Source organism: Elephas maximus, chromosome 3 (genome assembly GCF_024166365.1).
Source record: "Elephas maximus indicus isolate mEleMax1 chromosome 3, mEleMax1 primary haplotype, whole genome shotgun sequence".
Taxonomy (NCBI): domain Eukaryota; kingdom Metazoa; phylum Chordata; class Mammalia; order Proboscidea; family Elephantidae; genus Elephas; species Elephas maximus.
Genome location: NC_064821.1, coordinates 6,839,993 through 6,858,964, shown reverse-complemented (window position 1 = coordinate 6,858,964; position 18,972 = coordinate 6,839,993). Strand labels below are relative to the sequence as shown.

Genomic DNA, 18,972 nt, shown 5'->3' with positions numbered 1-18,972 from the left:
CCACGTCTGTGTCTGCTCAGGTGTGAGCCTCTGGGCTGGAGTAATGAGGCCTCATGTTGTGTCTGCTCTCGTAGGTGGTGACTGAGGACAGGTACGATGTCTCCTCGGACACTGAGGCCAACATTGTCATCTCCTCCTGCCAGGAGCCCCAGATGCAGGTCACAGTGTCTGTCACCTCACCCTTGATGCGGCAGGACCCCTCCACGGACCAAGGTCTCTGTTCCCCTTCCCACAGCACTGTAGGCGCCGTTCATGCCCAGGATGAGGGGGTCCACCTCTGCTCTAGGAGGAGGGGCCATGACGTGGCCTTCCATCACTGTGGTCACCCCAGGGGCTGTGGGTCAAAAAGGAGCTCAGTCCTGGGCAGTGGAGGGAGAGAGCTGGTGACTGTCAGATGGCCCGGAACCGGCTGCTGATGGCGTCAGTGTTCACACCTGAGCCTCCCACTTGGGCAGAGGTCTCCTCCTTCTTCCACCACCCAGGGCGAGCCCAGCTTTGCTGGGAACTGGCAGGTCTACACAGCCCAGTTTGGCTCTGCCCTAGACAGCCAGCTGCTCCTATACGGCTGGTGGATCCCACCACCTCTCACGTGGGATACAGAGGCTTGGGGGCCAGATGCCCGATCTGCATTGCCCGACAGAGGGCTGAGCAGCGGCTGGGCAAGTTCCCAGGACGGTGAGAGGCTCGGGCACCCACAGCACGGTGGAGGCCACAGGTCCCCGCACACTGAGGGCGTGAGGGTCCCCCTGGCCTGGGGGCACCCAGCATAGGCCCGGGGACTGGCTTTCGTGCTTCTGCCTCTCAGGAAGCCCCTTCACTGTCTGTGTTTCTATCTGTGTGTCTTTTGTTTGTTTATTTAACTGTGGTGAAAATACACACAGCAAACATCCGCTAACATAACCCCTTCACAATTTTTTTGCAATCACTGTGGACCAGGAACTGCTCATATTCTTCTCTAAATCAATTCACTTTTTTATCTTTTGACATTTTTTTTTCTTGTGGTAAAACACGCCTAACATAAACTTTGCCGTTTTAACCGTTTTTGAGCACACAGTGCAATGGCACCAGGCACGTTCACAGTGCGACGGCACCAGGCTCGTTCACAGTGCTCTGTCACCATCACCCCGTCTATTCCAGAACGCTTTCATCCCCAGACAGAACCCTGTACCCGTCAAGCAACAGCTTCCCCTCCCCCAACCACTATAAATCAATGCACTGTTAAAGCTTAAATTACTTCAGAAGAAAAGTCTGAACCATTATCAGTTGTCAGAAATAGAGGGTCATCAAAAAAATTAACTCAGTGGGGAAGAAAATGCCATTAAGTTTTAGCTAGACACCATGGCCCGTGGCAGTGTTTCGTTCTGTGGTACGTAGGGTCTCTGTGAGCTGGAATCGACTCAACGGCACCTAACAACAACAACATGGCCGGAGGTGGACCTGAGCCTGCTCTTTTGAAACAAACAAGCAGTGTTAGAAAGTGTTCAAGCTCTGGTGACACAACGGTTAAGCCTTCAGCTGCTAACCGAGAGGTCAGCAGTTCAAACCCACCCAGCGGCCCTGCGGGAGAAAGGCCTGGCAATCTGCTCCTGTAAAGATTCCAGCCTAGAAAACCCTATGGGACAGCTCTGCTCTGTCACATAGAGTCGCTTTGAGTCAGGATTGACTCGAGGGCACACAACTACAGAAAGTGTTCAAGGCCCATGGCCTAAAAGGAGTCTCTTTCCTTGGCTAACTGGAAGGATGAAAAGAGAACCAGAAGTGCTTCTGGGCTGGCGTTCTTCACCTCGGGGCCTCCTGAGCCCACCTTCAAGAGAGGGCATTTCCTCTCGGCGTTTCTAGCTCAGGCTTCCGTCCAGCTCACCCAGCATGCTCTGGAGCTTAGCGTCTGTGACCCCCACCACACCTCGTGCTCCTCTGCCATTAGCACCGAGAGCTTTGCAGACAGCAGATGGAGACCAAGGAATGTTTATGGCTAAGGAAACGCTGTGCCCCATCAGATGGCCTCAATAAAACTGGTGTTAATGAAATGGCCCAGCTTCTCGGGAAGAATGTTCTAGAAGCAATGAGTGATAATAAAAAATAAAAAATGGGCCCAAATTCCAGACACTGAGGCCTTTGTCATCAATGACAAGATGTATTACAATTTGACCCACTTTCTCCCCTTCATTATGCATTCAGAAGTTTCTGGAAATGCGGCCTAACTCATAGCTTTACACACTAACATTAACTTGCTAACCAAGAGGGTCAGCGCTGAAATCACTTGTTGTTGGGTGCCATCGAGTTGATTCCGACTCCAAGTGACCCCAAGTGATAGAGCAGAAGTGCCCCACAGGGTCTCCTGGGCTGTGATCTTTATGGAAGCAGATGGCCAGGTCTTTCTCCCGAGGAGCTGCTGGATGGGTTTGAACTACAGACCTTTCAGTTAGCAGCAGAGTGCTTTACCATTGCACCACCAGCCTCTTAGTGACCACGCTAAAGTCTGCTGTTCCGGAGTCTGGACCGTGTGGGAGAGGAGGTTTACACTGAAAGGATTTCTCTGCTCCTTGCAGGGTCCCCAAAAGGCAGCGTGGGGGGACTGCGCATTGTCCCCTGAGATAAAACGAGGCCTGGAGAGGGAGGCTGGGGCAGAGGGGAGGGGCTCGCACCCCTCTCCACACTCATTTTTCTTCTAGAAGGAGCAGAGGAGGCTTGGCCTGACCCAGGGGATATCCTGAGCCCAGAGAGGTGCCTGGAGTCACTGGCTGCCCTCCGCCACGCCAAGTGGTTCCAGGTAAGGGGTTTCCCCAAGTTTGAGAGGCAGGGGTCTGTGCTGAAGATTCACCCGGGCAAAGAGCCCCCACCATGGGGGTTGGTGTGGGGTCAGGACAGCTGGGAGGGGGCCTGGCTGGGTTTCCTCCTGTTGGGCTGTCAGCAAGTCAGCTCCTGGGCACCGACTGAGTCAGGGACCAGGAATGCAGGGACCACTCCTGGGGTGGGGACGTGCTGCCCCACGGCCACCTCATGGCCAGCAGGTGACAGACGGACGGGGACATAGATCTGTACTGGGACAGCCGAGGCTCCTGGGTGGTTGGCAGATGTTCCATTGGGCGTGAACCCACCTCCACCAGCCACCCTTTGGGCCTCCAGGGTCCCCACCCACACATGGCTGACCCCCTCCGTGTCCCAGGGACCCTTCCTACTGATCTTCACTGCCCCCCCATGGGCACATGGGCATGGTCCCTGTGTGTCACGGGGTCCCTGACCCAGCTGTGTGCTCCTCCCCACAGGCACGTGCCAACGGCCTGCAATCCTGCGTGGTAGTCCTCAGGGTCCTGCGGGACCTGTGCCAGCGCGTGCCCACCTGGGGGGCCCTGCCAGACTGGGTAGGTTCTGGGAGGTCCCCCAAGGAGGCGGCACCTCACTTCCTCAGAAATGCAGTTTCCTCTCCAGGGCTTAGGTTCCAGGCAGGGGCTGCATGCCTGCATGGATGAGGGCGGGCAGTCACAGGGCACCCGGGGTCCAGGAAGAGGCCACAGCCTCATTTGAATGCCTTCATCTCAAACCCGAAACCAGGCAGGCAAACTGGGATCCCATGCAAATGTCTGGGTGCCCAGGCAAATGTGTGCTGTTGGCCCAGACCCAGCAGCATAGGGCAGGGGCGAGGCCTAGCCCACCCTCTGGTGGGGAGTCGCCCTGCGGTGCTAACACCCCCCACCCCCGTGAGCCCTTCCAGAAAGCCAACTGGCAACGGCACGTTTCATATCCTTTCACCCAGGTGGTTCCCTTCCTGAGAGTATTTACTAAGAAAATGACAGGGAACCCAGAGAACAGTTTGTGGGCAAAGATGTTCAACACAGTATATTTTATAACAGGACAGAGAGAGAGAGGAACAGAGAGACAGAGAGGGAGAGAGAGACTGAGAGAAAGAAAGAGAAGGCCGGAGGAGGGAAACAGGGAGAGAAAGAGAGGGAGGAGGGAGAGAGAGACAGACAGAAAAAGGAAGGAAGGAAGGAACTGCCCATATATTCCAGGGAAAGTGGAGAGGAGAGAGAATTCCAGGGCAGCAGCGAAGCTCACAGAGCAGCCCCATGCCCCCAAATCCCCCAGTGGGTGGGTGGGTAGTTGTGAGTCACCCCGGCCCCGGCCGACCCCTGCACCTTCTCCACCAGCTACAGCCCAGCATCCCCAACTCCTCTGCCCTCCCCAGCTCTCCCCACCATCTTTCTGTTGGCTCTGTCTCGGTGGGCCTACCCGTGTCCATCCTTCCCTCTCACGGTCACACAGCCACTCGTGCTCCGCATCTGGGATGTGATAGAAACATGCAGGGTTTTCAAAGGCTCGCTATTTCCACCTCACCCTGGAGGAAGGAGGCTCAAGCCCAGTTATGGCCTCTGCCCTGGGATTTGAGAGGAGTGTGCATTTTATGGCATCCCTGGGTGGTACAAACGGTGAAGGCGCTTGTCTGCTAACCGAAAGGTTGGAGGTTCGAGTCCACCCAGAGGCACCTCAGCAGAAAGGCCTGGCAGTCTACTTCCCAAAAATCAGCCACTGAAAACCCTGTGGAGCGCAGTTCTGCTGTGACACGCAGGAGGTCGCCGTGAGTCGGAGTCAGCTTGGTGGCACCTGGTTACTGGTGTGTCTTACGCGCAGCCTCCGCCAGAAGCCTCTGTTGCTGGCTTGTTTCCCAGGGCCCAGGGTTGGCGCCCTGAAAATTGGGACCCTTTGCACCGTGCCCCAGCCCAAGCCTGGCCTTCTCCAGGAGGGCTGGCCCCAGAGTCATGGGCGTCTGAGGTCCCAGAGGTGTGATTCCTGCCCCAAGGGGCTCTGCCAGGGTCTTGGGAAATAACCCCCTTCTGCACTCAAGGGGTCATGGAGGCCACATCTGTCCCTGGTCACTCTGCTGTCTGGCCAGCCCCGGGTGGTCTCCAACATCCAGAGGGCCCCACGCCCTCCCTGGAGGCTCACTCTCCTTCTGTCTGTGTAGAAGCTCCCCTAACACGCCTGCCCCAGGCACCTCTATTGCTGCCCTGGAGAGCCACAGTCACGGCCCCCGCCCCCCGTCCCTGGAGCTTTCAGTCACAGGGCCATGCATGGTCACTTATGGACCCCCCCAGGAGCCCGGTGTGCCCAGGGAAGACATCCTGGAGGAGGTGGCATGCAGCAAACAAACGCTGTTTTTCTTCATCCTCAAAACACTAGTTCACAGCGTTACTGTCAAGCACATCTTACAGATGGGGAAACTGAGGCTTAGGGGAAGATACCTGCTTGTGGTCATGCCAGGTGGTAACAAGGGCTATACCCGCCCTCCTCCTCCATGGAAGCCCAGCGGGCAGGGGGAATTGGGGAAGAGCCAGGAGGGGATCATGGGTCCTCTCTGAGCTCAGTGAGGGGAGCGGGACCCCAGGGAGCTGGCCTCCGTCCCCCTTTAGAGCCCGGTGTGTGGTTTTCTGCCCCCCACCCACTGCAGGCCATGGAGCTTCTGGTGGAGAAGGCACTGAGCAGCGCAACGGGGCCCCTGGGTCCTGGGGACGCCGTGAGGAGGGTCCTGGAGTGCATGGCCACAGGGACACTCCTGACAGGTGAGTTCACTGTGGAGTTAGCGCCGGAACATGTGCGGCAGACAGCAGAGTGGGGGCCATGGCCACAGGTCATCAGGAGACCCCAGGGTGCAGGCCAGACAGGAGAACAGACCAAAGACACACACTTCACAGAAGAAAGCAAGTGGGGCGTGACAGCAGGGACAAGGGCCAGCCTGGAGGACAGAGCAGGGAACCCAGACAGAAGTAGGAAAAGAACCTGGCCACGGGCTGTTATCAGACTCGTGGCCTTCTGGTGGCCACAGGCGCCACTCGTACGGTGAGTGGGTGGCCACGGCAGGTAGGACAGAGGCTGGCCCGGCCTTTCTGGAAGCAACAAAACACCTCATGTCCTCTCACTCAGGCCTTTTCCTTCGTGAACATGTGGCCTAAGGAAGTGCCGGGAACCTGCACGGTCGTTGGTGCACAAAGATGTCCAACACCGTGTGCTTTATACCAGCAAAAAAGAAGAGCTTCCCTATAGCTGCCTGTGGCATCTTGGTGCGTTCACATGAGAAGGTGTTGTTGTTGTTGTTAGGTGTCCTTCTCCAGGGACTGATCCCTCCTGACAACACGTCCAAAGTATGTAAGACGCAGTCCCTCCATCCTTGCTTCTAAGGAGCATTCTGGTTGTATTTCTTCCAAGACAGATTTGTTCGTTCTTTTGGCAGTCCGTGGTATATTCACTATTCTTCGCCAACATCACAATTCAAAGGCGTCAACTCTTCTTCGGTCTTCCTTATTCATTGTCCAGCTTTCACATGCATATGATGAGATTGAAAATACCATGGCTTGGATCAGGCGCACCTTAGTCTTCAGGATGACATCTTTGGTCTTCAACACTTTAAAGAGATCCTTTGCAGCAGATTTGCCCAATGCAACGCATCTTTTGATATCTTGACTCCTGCTTGCATGGCTGTTGATTGTGGATCCAAGTAAAATGAAATCCTTGACAAGTTCAATCTTTTCTCCTTTTATCATGTTGTTGTTCATTGGTCCAGTTGTGAATTTTTTTTTTTTTTTTTTATGTTGAGGTGTAATCCATACTGAAGGCTGTGGTCTTTGATCTTCATCAGTAAGTGCTTCAAGTCCTCTTCACTTTCAGCAAGCAAGGCTGTGTCATCTGCATAACGCAGGTTGTTAATGAGTCTTCCTCCAATCTTGATGCCCCGTTCTTCTTCATACAGTCCCTCTTCTTGGGTTACTTGCTCAGCATACAGATTGATTAGGTATGGTGAAAGGATACAACCCTGACGCACACCTTTCTTGACTTTAAACCAATCAGTATCCACTTGTTCTGTCCCAACAACTGCCTCTTGATCTATGTAAAGGTTCCTCATGAGCACAATGAAGTGTTCTGGAATTCCCATTCTTCGCAGTGTTATCTGTAATTTGTTATGATCCACACAGTCAAATGCCTTTGCATAATTAATAAAACACAGGTAAACACCCTTCTTGTATTCTCTGCTTTCAGCCAGGATCCATCTGACATCAGCAATGACATCCCTGGTTCCACGTCCTCTTCTGAAACCGGCCTGAATTTCTGGCAGTTCCCTGTTGATATACTGCTGCAGCCGTTTTTGAATGATCTTCAGCAGAATTTTACTTCTGGTCATATTAATGACATTGTTCAATAATTTCTGCACTCAGTTGGATCACCTTTCTTGGGAATAGGCATAAATATGGATCTCTTCCAGTCAGTTGGCCAGGAAGCTGTCTTCCATATATCTTGGCACAGACGAGTGAGCACCTCCAGCGCTGCATCCATTTGTTGAAACATCTCAATTGATATTCCATCAATTCCTGGACCCTTGTTTTTCGCCAATGCCCTCAGAGCAGCTTGGATTTCTTCCTTCAGTACCATCCGTTCCTGATCATATGCCACCTCTTGAAATGGTTGAACATTGATTAATTCTTTTTGGTATAATGACTCTGTGTCTTCCTTCCATCTTCTTTTGATGCTTCCTGTGTCGTTTAACATTTTCCCCATGGAATCCTTCACTATTGCAACTCGAGGCTTGAATTTTTTCTTCAGTTCTTTCAGCTTGAGAAATGCTGAGCGTGTTCTTCCCTTTTGGTTTTCTATCCCCAGCTCTTTGCACATGTCATTATAATACTTTGTCTTCTCGAGCCCCTCTTCGAAATCTTCTATTCAGCTCTTTTATTTCATCATTTCTTCCTTTCACTTCAGCTGCTTGACATTTGAGAGCAAATTTCAGAGTCTCTTCTGACATCCATTTTGGTCTTTTCTTTCTTTCCTGTCTTTTTAATGACCTCTTGCTTCGTGTGTGATGTCCTTGATGTCATCCCACAACTCGTCTGGTCTTCAGTCATTAGTGTTCAGCGTACCAAATCTATTCTTGAAATGGTATGTAAATTCAGGTAGGATATACTCAAGGTCATACTTTCCCTCTCATGGACTTGTTCTCATTTTCTTCAGTTTCACCTTAAACTTGCATATGAGTAATTGATGATCTGATCCACAGTTGACCCCTAGCCTTGTTCTGACTATGATGTTGAGGTTTTCCATAGTCTCTTTTCTACAGATGTAGTCGATTTGATTTCTTTGTGTCCCATCTGGCAAGGTCTATGGGTATAGTTGCTGTTTATGTTGTTGAAAAAAAGTATTTGCAGTGAAGAAGTCGTTGGTCTTGCAGAATTCTATCATGCAATCTTTAGCATTGTTTCTATCACCAAGGCCGTATTTTCCAACTTCAGATCCTTCTTTATTTCCAACTTTCACATTCCAATCACCAGTAATTACCACTGCATCCTGATTGCATGTTCGATCAATTTCAGACTGCAGAAGTTGGAGAAAATCTTCAGTTTCTTCATCTTTGACCATAGCGGTTGGTCCATAAATTTGAAAAATAGTCATAGTAACTGGTCTTCTTTATAGGAGTGTGGATATTATCCTGTCACTGACAGCGCTGAACTTCAGGATGGATCTTGAAATGTTCTTTTTCACCATGAATGCAATGCTGGTCCTCTTCAAGCTGTCATTCCCAGCATAGTAGACCATAGGATTGTCTGAGTCAAAATGGCCAATACCAGTCATTTCAGCTCACTGATGCCTAGGATATCAATGCTTACGCGTTTCTTGAAGAACTATTTAGAAGGCTGAGTTCCTCCTTGCCTTGGAGCCCCGAGTCAGCTGGGGGAGACCCTGTGCCGGGTCAGGGCAGGACCCCTGGAGAGTTCCAACCCGGCAGGCAGACCCTGTCAGTGCTCCCGTCTCCATGAGTGGCCGTGGAGTGCATGCTCTCACAGGTGTTCTACCTTCCCTGCTGTCCCACCCCCTCCAAAGACGGGCCCGGGCTGCAGGACCCCTGCGAGCGCGACCCGATGGATGTTCTTGACTCTATGACGATGCAGGAGCGAGAGGACGTCACGGCCAGCGCCCAGGTGGGGCGGGGCCTGGGAGGGGCGGGGGCCCAGAAGGGTGGGGGCCGATCAGGGCTGCTCTACCAAGACTAGGGGGACCAACCAGGTTCCAGCCCAATTAGCTGCAGGACCTTGTATAGGAAAATGGTCTGGGGTCCCCCTCCCTCCTGCCCACAGAGATGGGTACCCTGGGGCAACAGAACTGTTGAGGGGGACAGGGCCAGCCTGGAGTAAAGCTGCAGTCCTGTGGTCAGGAGCAGGCCTGGGGTCTCTGTCCCAGGGTACGCCCAGGTGACTCCAAACCGCCCATCTCAGCCAGCCGGCCCCACTGTGGTCCAATGCCCTGCGCATGTATTCAGAAGCCCCCCCAGCCCTGCAGAGATCACATCACCCAGGCCTGAGCCTCCTCATAGACTGGCTTTCATGGGATGAAAGAAACTGCCAGGGAAACTCGGGGTTTGGGTGCCTCTGGGGAGGCAGGACAAGCTAGTGGTGAGGGGCTGCACAGGAAGTCCCGCCCTCAGCCAGTTCTGAGGACCATTCCTCCCACCCCAAGGGGCTGCGGCTCAGCAGTTGGAGAACTGTTGTCATGGGCCAGGAAATCGGCCCATCCGCTGGCGGCCCACAGACACGCGTGCACCCAGGGTGGGGGTCCCACCTGTGTCCACACAGGGGCCTGAGCGGTAGGGAGGGGGCTGGGGGCTGGCAGCTGATCGTCCTGACAGTCTGCCTGCCCAACAGCACGCCCTGCGCATGTTAGCCTTCAGGCAGATCCACAAGATCCTCGGGATGGACCCTCTACCGCCACCGAGAGGCAGGCCCAGGGCCCGCTTCTGGAAGAGGCCATGGGAGGTAGGCGAGGCCGAGGAGGGCCAGGGCAAGAGGAAGCAGGTCCCGAGGGGTGAAGAGGGGCCCGCCTGAGCTGCCACCACTGGTCACTGGACAGGTGTCCCCACAGCCTGCATACTCACCTGTGCTCACCTGTACACACCTGTGCACACCTGTACCTGCGTGTGCATGGGGGACAGGTCTTGTTTCGTCTCTGACATTTGACAATCGGTGTTTTTCTTTTGAATCATCTCCTGTAGGTTTCTTTAAAAACACTTAATGCTCACATCATTAAAGACGTTGGTCCCCTGCCGGCATCCATCACCCCTCCCCAGGCCCCTGCCCCGTGCCAGAGAAGTCCCCTCCCTCCACACCTGGTGGGCAGAAGGCACAGGCACAACCATTGTAAACACTGGTATTTGCTGCTGGCCTCAAACTTCCCCCGTGGTGCCTTCAGGGCAAGAATGCCGGCTGGACCTGGGATCATGAGGCAGGCCTGTGCTGGGGCCACTGATGGGGAGCCTGGCCCAGAAGGTTCCAAAAGAGGCCACAAGAGACCAGGCGAAGGGGAGCTGGGTGTTGAGGGCCACACGGGGCACTCAGGCCACTGTGTGTGCAGGAAAGCCCAAGGGACCCCCCAGCCCCAGCCAACCTGCTTCATGCAGCCACGCCCTTCATGTGGTACCTTAGCCTACCCTGAGCTGGGCTCGTCCCTCCCAGCAGAGGGCCAGGGGGCAGGGGAATCAGGCTAGACCCTCGCCCTGGAAGCCCCTGTGGCCTGTGGTCTGAGCCAAGCCTGGGGACCCCAAATCTCTGAGTGTCTTTGCAGAGAGTGGCCGATGCTGCAGGGGCTGCCCGGTCATGTCTTGTCCTTCTGCCCTTCCTGACTTGGGTCTCCTCCAGGGCCCTGCCCCTCAGGAGCAGGCTCTGGGCTCAGGTGGACCTGGGAGGGGCCCTGCCCCACACCAATGGCACTGCCCTCAAGAACTCCTGGGCAATGTGACCTGTGGTCCCTGGACATGGTTTGCCTAATTCGTTTCTGTGTCTAAACTGCAGCCTGCGTGTGGCTTCACATTGGAGCGTCTCTGTAAAGCTACCTGGAAGCAGCAGGGAAGGAGGGAAATAAAACGAGGTGTCTTCTCTGTGTGGAGTGGCTGTCCTGCAGTTGGGGGTGGAGGCCCCACCTGGTCTCCTAGCCCCCTTGGGGCTCTGAGTAGGGTCTTGACCTGACACAGAGTTGGAGGGGCCTGGAACTGCCCAGCAGGGACACCCTCAGGCCATCCCACTTGGGGTGGAATCAGGGGCTAGGGACTCTGTGGGGGCAGGGAAACTGGCCCCTGGGAATTGCACCATGACATCAGGGAGTTCCCTGCCATCTGGTCTGGAAGGCGGACATTCACACAACGTGCAGTGGATGGATCAGAAGCCCAGGAAGGCTTCCTGGAGAAGGAGGTGGCCAAGCCAAGTGTGGAGGGGTAGCAGGCCCGCTCCATACCAAGAGCTTTACTCACACACACGCACGCACGCACGCACACACGCACGCACGTACACACACACTTCCTCAAATCTCCTCGCAAACATCAGAGGGCTGGGCTTCTCCAGTGAAGAGAGCTGGTCACAGCAGAGCTCCAGGCCAGGCCCCTGGGGTGTACCAGGTAGTGGCTGGGGGGATGGGGAGGGAAGCAGTCTTCCAGGGATGGGGGTGGAGATGACACATGGCAGAGAGGCCAGGACAGTTAGCATCCCCTTCTCAAAACCCAGCCCAAAGGGAGGGTCCACCTTCCACCCAGTGGCCGGCGAAGCGGGGCCAGCCGGTCATAATGGAAACAGGAAGCAGCTCAAAGTGCCTGGCCACTCAGACCACCCTGAGGGGACAGTCATTGTCTGCTGCAGCCAAGCTCCTTCCTGAAGGGCTGGGCCCCCTGCCCACACATATGCCCCTGCAGCACCAGGAGGATGGCCCCTACCCCGACTGGGGGGGTCCTTCTGCCCAGCAGCCCTTCCTCTCACTCTCGGCTCTCCTGCTTCCCCACCACCACCTCAGCTGATCAGTTCTTCCTTGCCTTTCACACAGGGAGCTTCACCCCTTCCCTCAGCCTGTGGCCCCGCACACACGCCTTTCTCCCTGCTCCAGTTGTCCCCATCTCCGTCGGCAGCACTGACATTCCCCCAGCTGCCGGTCTGACCACCACTGGGCAGCCCTCCTGGATTCCTTTGTGCTTTGCAGCCAAACCTTCTCTCCATCCTTGTGGCACTCAGTTGTTTAAACCCTCCAGCGGCCCCCAGTGCGCTCAGGATAAAAATCTCAATCCAAACAACACCCTCACAAGGACCCATCTCCCACCTTCTCCCTTGATACCTCTGACCCAGCCCCACCCACAGCTCATTTGCTGACCTTCAGATGAGCCTGACTTGTGCCTGCCTCAGGGCCTTTGCACAAGATGCTCCCTCTGCCTGGTATGGCTTCCCTGACCTGTATGGCAGGTTCTTCCTCCTCCAAGTCTCAGCTCGAATGTCGCCCCCGACCCCCCCAGCCTGTCACATGACCCTGTTCATTTTCTTTATACACACATGACTGTCCAGAGTTATCTGTCACCTGCCTTCCCCTTGGCAACGTGGCTTCTCTGCAGGTCGGGACAGGTCTGGCTTTCTCCTCACCGTATCACCAGATCTAGAGCAGGCCAGGTACACACCAACCAGTGGCTGTTGAGTCCAATTCATGGCGCCCACATGTGTGTCAGAGAACTGTGCACCATGTGGTTTTCAATGGCTGATTTTTTTGCACGTCAATTGCCAGGCCTTTCTTCCTAGTCCCTTAGTCTGGAAGTTCCACTGAGACCTGTTCAGCATCCTAGCAACACAACAGCCTCCACTGGTGGCTGCACATGAGGAGCGTTGGCCAGACTCGAACCCGGGGCTCCCACGTACAAGACAAGAATTCTCCCGCTGAGCCACCACTGCCCCCGAACCATGTGCCGTCAAGTTGACCCTGACTCCCACTGACCCCATATGTGTCACAGAACAACTGTGTCCCGCAGGTTTTTCAGTGGCGGCCTTTTCAAAAGGAGATCACCAGGCCTTTCTTCCAAGGCACCTCTGGGTGGACTTGAATCTCCAACCTTTTTGTTAGCAGCTGAGCACGTTAACCGTTTGCACCACCCAGTCACTCAATGTTGCTATGTGTGCCGTCGAATTAATTCCAACTCGTAGGAACCCCATACGACGGAGCAGAATTGCCCCACAGGGTTTCCCAGGCTCTAATCTTCACAGGAGCAGGTTGCCAGGTCTTTCTCCCGTGGAGCAGCTGGTGGATTTGAACCACTGACCTTTCGGTTAGAAGCCCAGCACTTACCACCATTGCGCCACCAGGGCTTCTCAATAAATAGCTGTTAAATGCTTGAAGCCCCACTCCAGCTCACAAAGGCGGTTCCCTCCCTAAGAGGAAACCTGTTTCTGAGCAGTTAAGAGAACACAGCTGCCATCTGTCCATCGCAGGAGATGATTGCGGTGGCTGGGCTCAGCCCTGAGGCAACTCCAGCTAAGGCGGTGGCAAGACGGTGACGAAGGAGAGCAGGTCACCCATGGCGACGGGGACGAGGCCGGCTCCACGTCACAGCTGCACTTCTGCCGTCTTAGCAGACTGTCTCTTCCTTCCTCCCTGACACCCTGCCTCATCACTGACCCTGCACGGTGGCTCCCAGGGAGGACGGGCATCTCACTCACCACCAGGTGGTCTAAACCCAGCCCTGCTGACCAAGGGTTAAGTTTCCCTCCCAGCAACTCCGAAAACCCGTGCCTCGTCTAAGGCAGCAAAATCAGGCAGTGAGTCTAGTGACATGTTGGGACAAGATGGTTGAACCGTCTGGGCGACTGAACTCATTACAGGCATAGAGGAGCCGCCACCTCCAGTCTTTCATCCCCGGCCATCTTCCCCCCAGAGCAGGACAGTGGAGTGGCTGGGGGATCCCGAAGGAGCAGGACGGCACGGGGAGCAGCATTTCATGAGTGGAGATACCACAGCTGCTGCGGATGCTGTCCTGGCAGGCGAGCCCGGTTGCTAGGCAACGCGGTGAGTGTGGGCTGGGGAGCGGGCAGGGATGGAGAAGCTGGCAGGCCCTTGAGAAACCAGAACGGGAGAGCAGGCGTGTGGGTCTATCTGCAAGGTCGTTGAGAACACAGAAAGGAGCTTTAAAACGCTGTGACTCCCTCCTCTCTGGGTCGGAAGAAATAATGACATGTTAAACCAAACCAAACCCGATGCTGTCCAGTCGATTCTGACGTATAGCGACCCCATGTGACAGAGTAGAGCTGTCCCGTAGGGTTTCTTAGGCTGTAATCTTTACGGAAGCCGATTGCCAGGTCTTTCCTCCTGCGGGATGGCTGCTGGGTTTGAACCTCCAACCTTTAGGTTAGTAGTCGTGCGCAAACCGCTTGCACTGTCATGGGGATTAAATGGGTTAATGTGTCTTAACTGTTTAGCACAGGATCTGGCCAGAGTGAAAACCAAAAACCAAACCCGTTGCCGTCAAGTCAACTCTAACTTGTGGTGACCCCATGTGAGTCAGCGTAGAACGGCTCCATAGGGTTTTCTTGGCTGTGATCTTTATGGAAGCATATCACCAGGCCTTTCTTCCTGGGCACTGCTGCATGGGTGGTTTTTGAACCACTGACCTCTTGGTTAGTAGTCCAGTACGAACCATTCGCACCACTCAAGGACCTAATGATATATGGCTGTGGTTGCTGTTAGTTGCCATCAAGTCGATTCCAACTTATGACGACCACATGTGTGCAGAATAGGACTGTGCTCCATCGGGTTTTCAAGGTTCTAACCTTTTCGAAGCAGATTGCCAGGCCTTTCTTCTGAGGTGCCTCTGGGTGGGCTGGAATCACCAGTCTTTTTGGTTAGCAGCTGAGCACTTAATAGCTTGTGCCACCCAGGTCTTACCTCACTCCTTAATGATTTATGTTGTTGCTGGGTGCCATGGAATGGATTCCGACTCATAGTGACCCCACGTGACAGGGCAGAGCTGCCTCAGAGGGTTTTTTTGGCTTTAATCTTTACAGAAGCAGATTGCCCGGCCTTTCTTCTGTGGAGCCGCTGGGTGGGTTCAAACAGCCAACCTTTAACAGCTGAGTATGCACCAAGATATATATATATATATATATAGGCTTGGCCACTTTCTGGGGTTTGTTTTGGGAAATATTGACTAGGTCTCCCCCTCCCCTTGACGCCTTGCTAGTTTGGCCGCTGGGGCTGATAAGATTTCTCAGACGAACAGGTTAAGTAAGGCTCTGCTGAGCCACCAGCCAGAGAACACCATGTGTTCCTCCTTAAGGTAGAGAAGGCAGCCTGGGGGTTGGGGTGGGGAAGGAAACTGTAGCTCCCCATTTATAGCTGTCCAGTTTTTGAAATGTAATATGCACTGGATTTTTCTCATGATAAAAAAAAAAAAACTTGGAACATTCAGGAAAATGGAAAAAGGGAAGCAAAACCATCAACCGCTATTAACACACTGCCGTATTTCTTTGTAGTGTTCTCTTCTCATGTGAATGGGTCATTTATACTATGTGAATTTCTGCTTTTCTTCACTGGGCACTGGAACTACTTGGGTTTATCAAGTGTTTAGTGTGCCCTCTCGGCCTCCAAACCCTGGCTGCCAGGCTAAAGAGAAGCACTAGAGATGCTGCTGACATTTGGGGGTACAACTACAGTGGCCAGACCCCCACAGTGAAACCGCCCCCCTCAGCTGGGTAGTACTCTCCTCCTAAGTGTTAGGCAGGGAAGAGACCAACACCAGCAAAGGGAAAAAGTAACAAAGAAAACGGTAACAGAAAGCAGAAGAAAACAGTTTTAGAAAAACTTCCATATATAATAATCTCAGAGAGAAAACAGACGACATAGTAGCCAGGAAACATTATAAGTTTTCTTTAAGAAATTAAAAGGAACAATCTCTGAGCCAAAAAGATCCCCTGGAAATTGAAAAACTCAATCGGTAGTCAAAAAGAAATGTCAGTAGGAGAGATGGAAGAAAAAGTTAAGGAAATTTCCCAGAAAGTAGAATGAGAACAAAAAAGAAAGAAAATGAGAATCAATCCAGGAAGTTCAACCTATGACAAAGAAGAGTTCCAGAAAAAAGAGAAGAGAGAAACTGACGTGGAAGAAATCACTGATGAAATCATTCAAGAAAATTTTCCAGGAATGGAAGATATGATGTGACATACCAGACCCACCAGTATGGACATGTGGGGCGTAGGGAACAAGGAAAGGATCCTCCAGGCTTCCAGAGAGAAGGAAACAGGGCAGCTTCAGACTGTGGGGCAGGGAAAATGACCCCCTACCCAGAATACTGTCCTCAGCCAAACCGACAATCCATGCAAGAGGGTGGAAGGAAGACACTTTCTCTGCAAGTCCCTAGGCGGTGCACCCTCTCAAAACAAAGGGACAAACCAAGAAGCAGGGAGACCCAGGACCCAAGAAATAGGGGTTGATTCCAGGAATCCCTAGATGCTGAAGAAGAGAGGAGCCAGGACCAGTTCTGTTGAAGAGACTGGGGAAGAGACAGTCACAGACACACAAAACCAAGGCCGTTACTAACTCCAGGAAAATCAAAAGGTATGTCCTAGAAAATAAAAGCGCTCTTTAGTGTATATCACTCCACTGTGACTAATATTTATCTATAACAAAAACGAACACTGAATATTCATTTAAACAATACTTATATATGATAACTACTGGAGAGGAGTATGCTTATGAGAACTCAGTCCCTGCCAGAGCCACAGACACACAATACCAAGGCAATTACTAACTCCAGGAAAATAAAAATTTAAAAATGTGCCCTAAGAGGGTTTTTTATTGATAAAAAAAAAGATAAAAAAAAAAAAAATGTGCCCTAGAAAATAAATGTGGAAATAACTATGTCCCACTGTGAACAATATACAGCCGTGCATCACATAACATCCATTTGGGCAACCTCTGACCACACATACGGCCGTGATTCCGTAAGGTTACAGGGCAACAGCAGGAGGAGAAGCCTGCCACCCCGCCCCCTGCAGGAGCCCGGGAAGGAGAAAGCCTGGCTGTCATGGGTTGCTTCATGGCCACCGTACATCCTAGGAAACAGCAGGGCTTGAAACCAGTTCATTTCAGTTCGACCTCCTGCTGAAAATTTGCATTTCCACCCCAGCAAGGGTGAGGGAGACCCTCAGTGAGATGGATGGGCACAGTAGCCACAATGATGAACTTGACCGTTCTGCAGATTATAAGGATGATACAGGACTAGACAACGTTTTGTTCTCATGTACGTAAGCTTACCAGGAGTCAGAGTTTGCTCGATGGCAGCTAACAGCAATAACATTTATGTATTTGAGGCTTTTTTTAATTAAAAAATACTGACGAGTCACTATAAAAAACCAAAAACCAAACCCATTGCCACCGAGTTGATCCCGACTCATAGCGACCCTACGGGATAGAGTAGAACTGCCCCGTGTGGTTTCCAAGGAGCGCCTGGTGGATTTTAACTGCTGACCTTTTGGTTACCAGCCACAGCTCTTAACCGGAACACCACCAGGGTTTTCAACAATTTACTATACGCCATAAAAATAAACGTGCATACTTAAAATGAGAAAAGAAAAGGAAAATATGCAGAAAATAATCTCAAATTCTCATGGAATCCAGACTTTCTGGAGCCATGAAGGTTGGATGAATTCCTGAAACTATTGCCCTGAGATAGTCTCTAAACCTTAAACCAAAAATATCTCCTGAAGTCATCTTAAAACCAAACAATAGTCTAGCTTAACTGGTGAAAAACGTCAGCCTTGAGCATCGTGCTGTTTTACGAACTATCTCTATGGGATCAAATTGACAGCAGCAACTCGGAAGGTTACACAGGGAGCTTAGGAGGCAGTGTTGTTGTTGTTAGGTGCCATCAAGTCAGTTCCAACTCATAGTGACACTATACACAACAGAACAAAACACCGCCCAGTCCTGTGCCGTCCTTACAATCGGTGTTATGCTTAAGCCCACTGTTGCAGCCACTGTGTCAATCGACCTCACTGAGGGTCTTCCTCTTTTCCGCTGACCCTCTACCTTACCAAGCATGATGTCCTTCTCCAGGGACTGGTGCCTCCTGACAACACGTCCAAAGTATGTGAGACATAGTCTCACCATCCTTGCTTCCAAGGAGCACTCTGGTTGTACTTCTTCCAAGACTGATTTGTTCATTCCCTTGGCAGTCCACGGTATAGTCAACATCCTTTGCCAGCACTGCAATTCAAAGGCATCAGTTCTTCTTCGGTCTTCCTTATTCATTGTCCAGCTTTCACATGCATACGGTGCAATGAAAACACCATGGCTTGGGTCAGGCGCACCTTAGTCTCCAAGGTGACGTCTTTGCTTTTCAACACTTTAAAGAGGTCCTTTGCAGCACATTTGTCCCATGCAATGCGCCTTTTGATTTCTTGACTGCTGCCTCCATGGCTGTTGATTGCGGATCCAAGTAAAATGAAATCCTTGACAACTTCAATCTTTTCTCCGTTGATCATGATGTTGCTCATTGGTCCAGTTGTGAGGATTTTTGTTTTCTTTATGTTGAGGTGTAATCCATACTGAAGGCTGTGGTCTTTGATCTTCATCAGTAAGTGCTTCAAGTCCTCTTCACTTTCTGCATAACACAGGTTGTTAAAGAGTCTTCCTCCAATCTGATGTCCCGTTCTTCTTCTTCGTGTAGTCCAGTTTCTCAAATTATCTGCTCAGCATACAGATTGAATAGGTACAGTACAAGGATACAACCCTGACGCACACCTTTCCTGACTTTAAACCAATCAGTATCCCCTTGTTCTGTCCCAACAACTGCCTCTTGATCTATGTAAAGGTTCCTCATGAGCACAATTAAGTGTTCTGGAATTCCCATTCTCTGCAGTATTATCCATAGTTTGTTATGATCCACACAGTCGAATGCCCTTGCATAGTCAATAAAACACAGGTAAACAGCCTTCTTTTTTTTTTTTTTAAACATCCTTCTGGTATTCTCTGGTTTCAGCCAGGATCCATCTGACATCAGCAATGACATCCCTGGTTCCACGTCCTCTTCTGAAACCGGCCTGAATTTCTGGCAGTTCCCTGTCGATATACCGCTGCAGCCGTTTTTGAATGATCTTCAGCAAAATTTTGCTTGCGTGTGATATTAATGATATTGTTCTATAATTT

General features: G+C 52.1%; 1 protein-coding gene across 8 annotated transcripts in view; it reads left to right on the top strand.

The window, feature by feature from the left end:
- The window catches only part of ZFR2 (zinc finger RNA binding protein 2), a 64,017-nt gene extending 53,009 nt beyond the window's left edge, over window positions 1-11,008 (top strand). For 4 of the 8 annotated variants that reach the window (XR_007516414.1, XR_007516413.1, XR_007516412.1 and 1 more), the window contains 5 exons: window positions 75-213; window positions 2,673-2,770; window positions 3,267-3,362; window positions 5,447-6,056; window positions 8,863-8,875. Coding sequence is in view for 3 of the 8 variants with exons in the window: in XM_049876407.1 (XP_049732364.1) it covers window positions 75-213; window positions 2,673-2,770; window positions 3,267-3,362; window positions 5,447-5,558; window positions 8,863-8,960; window positions 9,681-9,860 (723 nt within the window). In the remaining 5 variants the exon portion in view is untranslated. Of the gene's footprint in view, window positions 1-74; window positions 214-2,549; window positions 2,771-3,266; window positions 3,363-4,455; window positions 6,057-8,862; window positions 8,961-9,680 lie in introns of those variants that run through there. The other 4 variants (XM_049876407.1, XR_007516415.1, XM_049876409.1 and 1 more) reach the window with 4 other exon arrangements.
- Window positions 11,009-18,972: the final 7,964 nt, after the last annotated feature.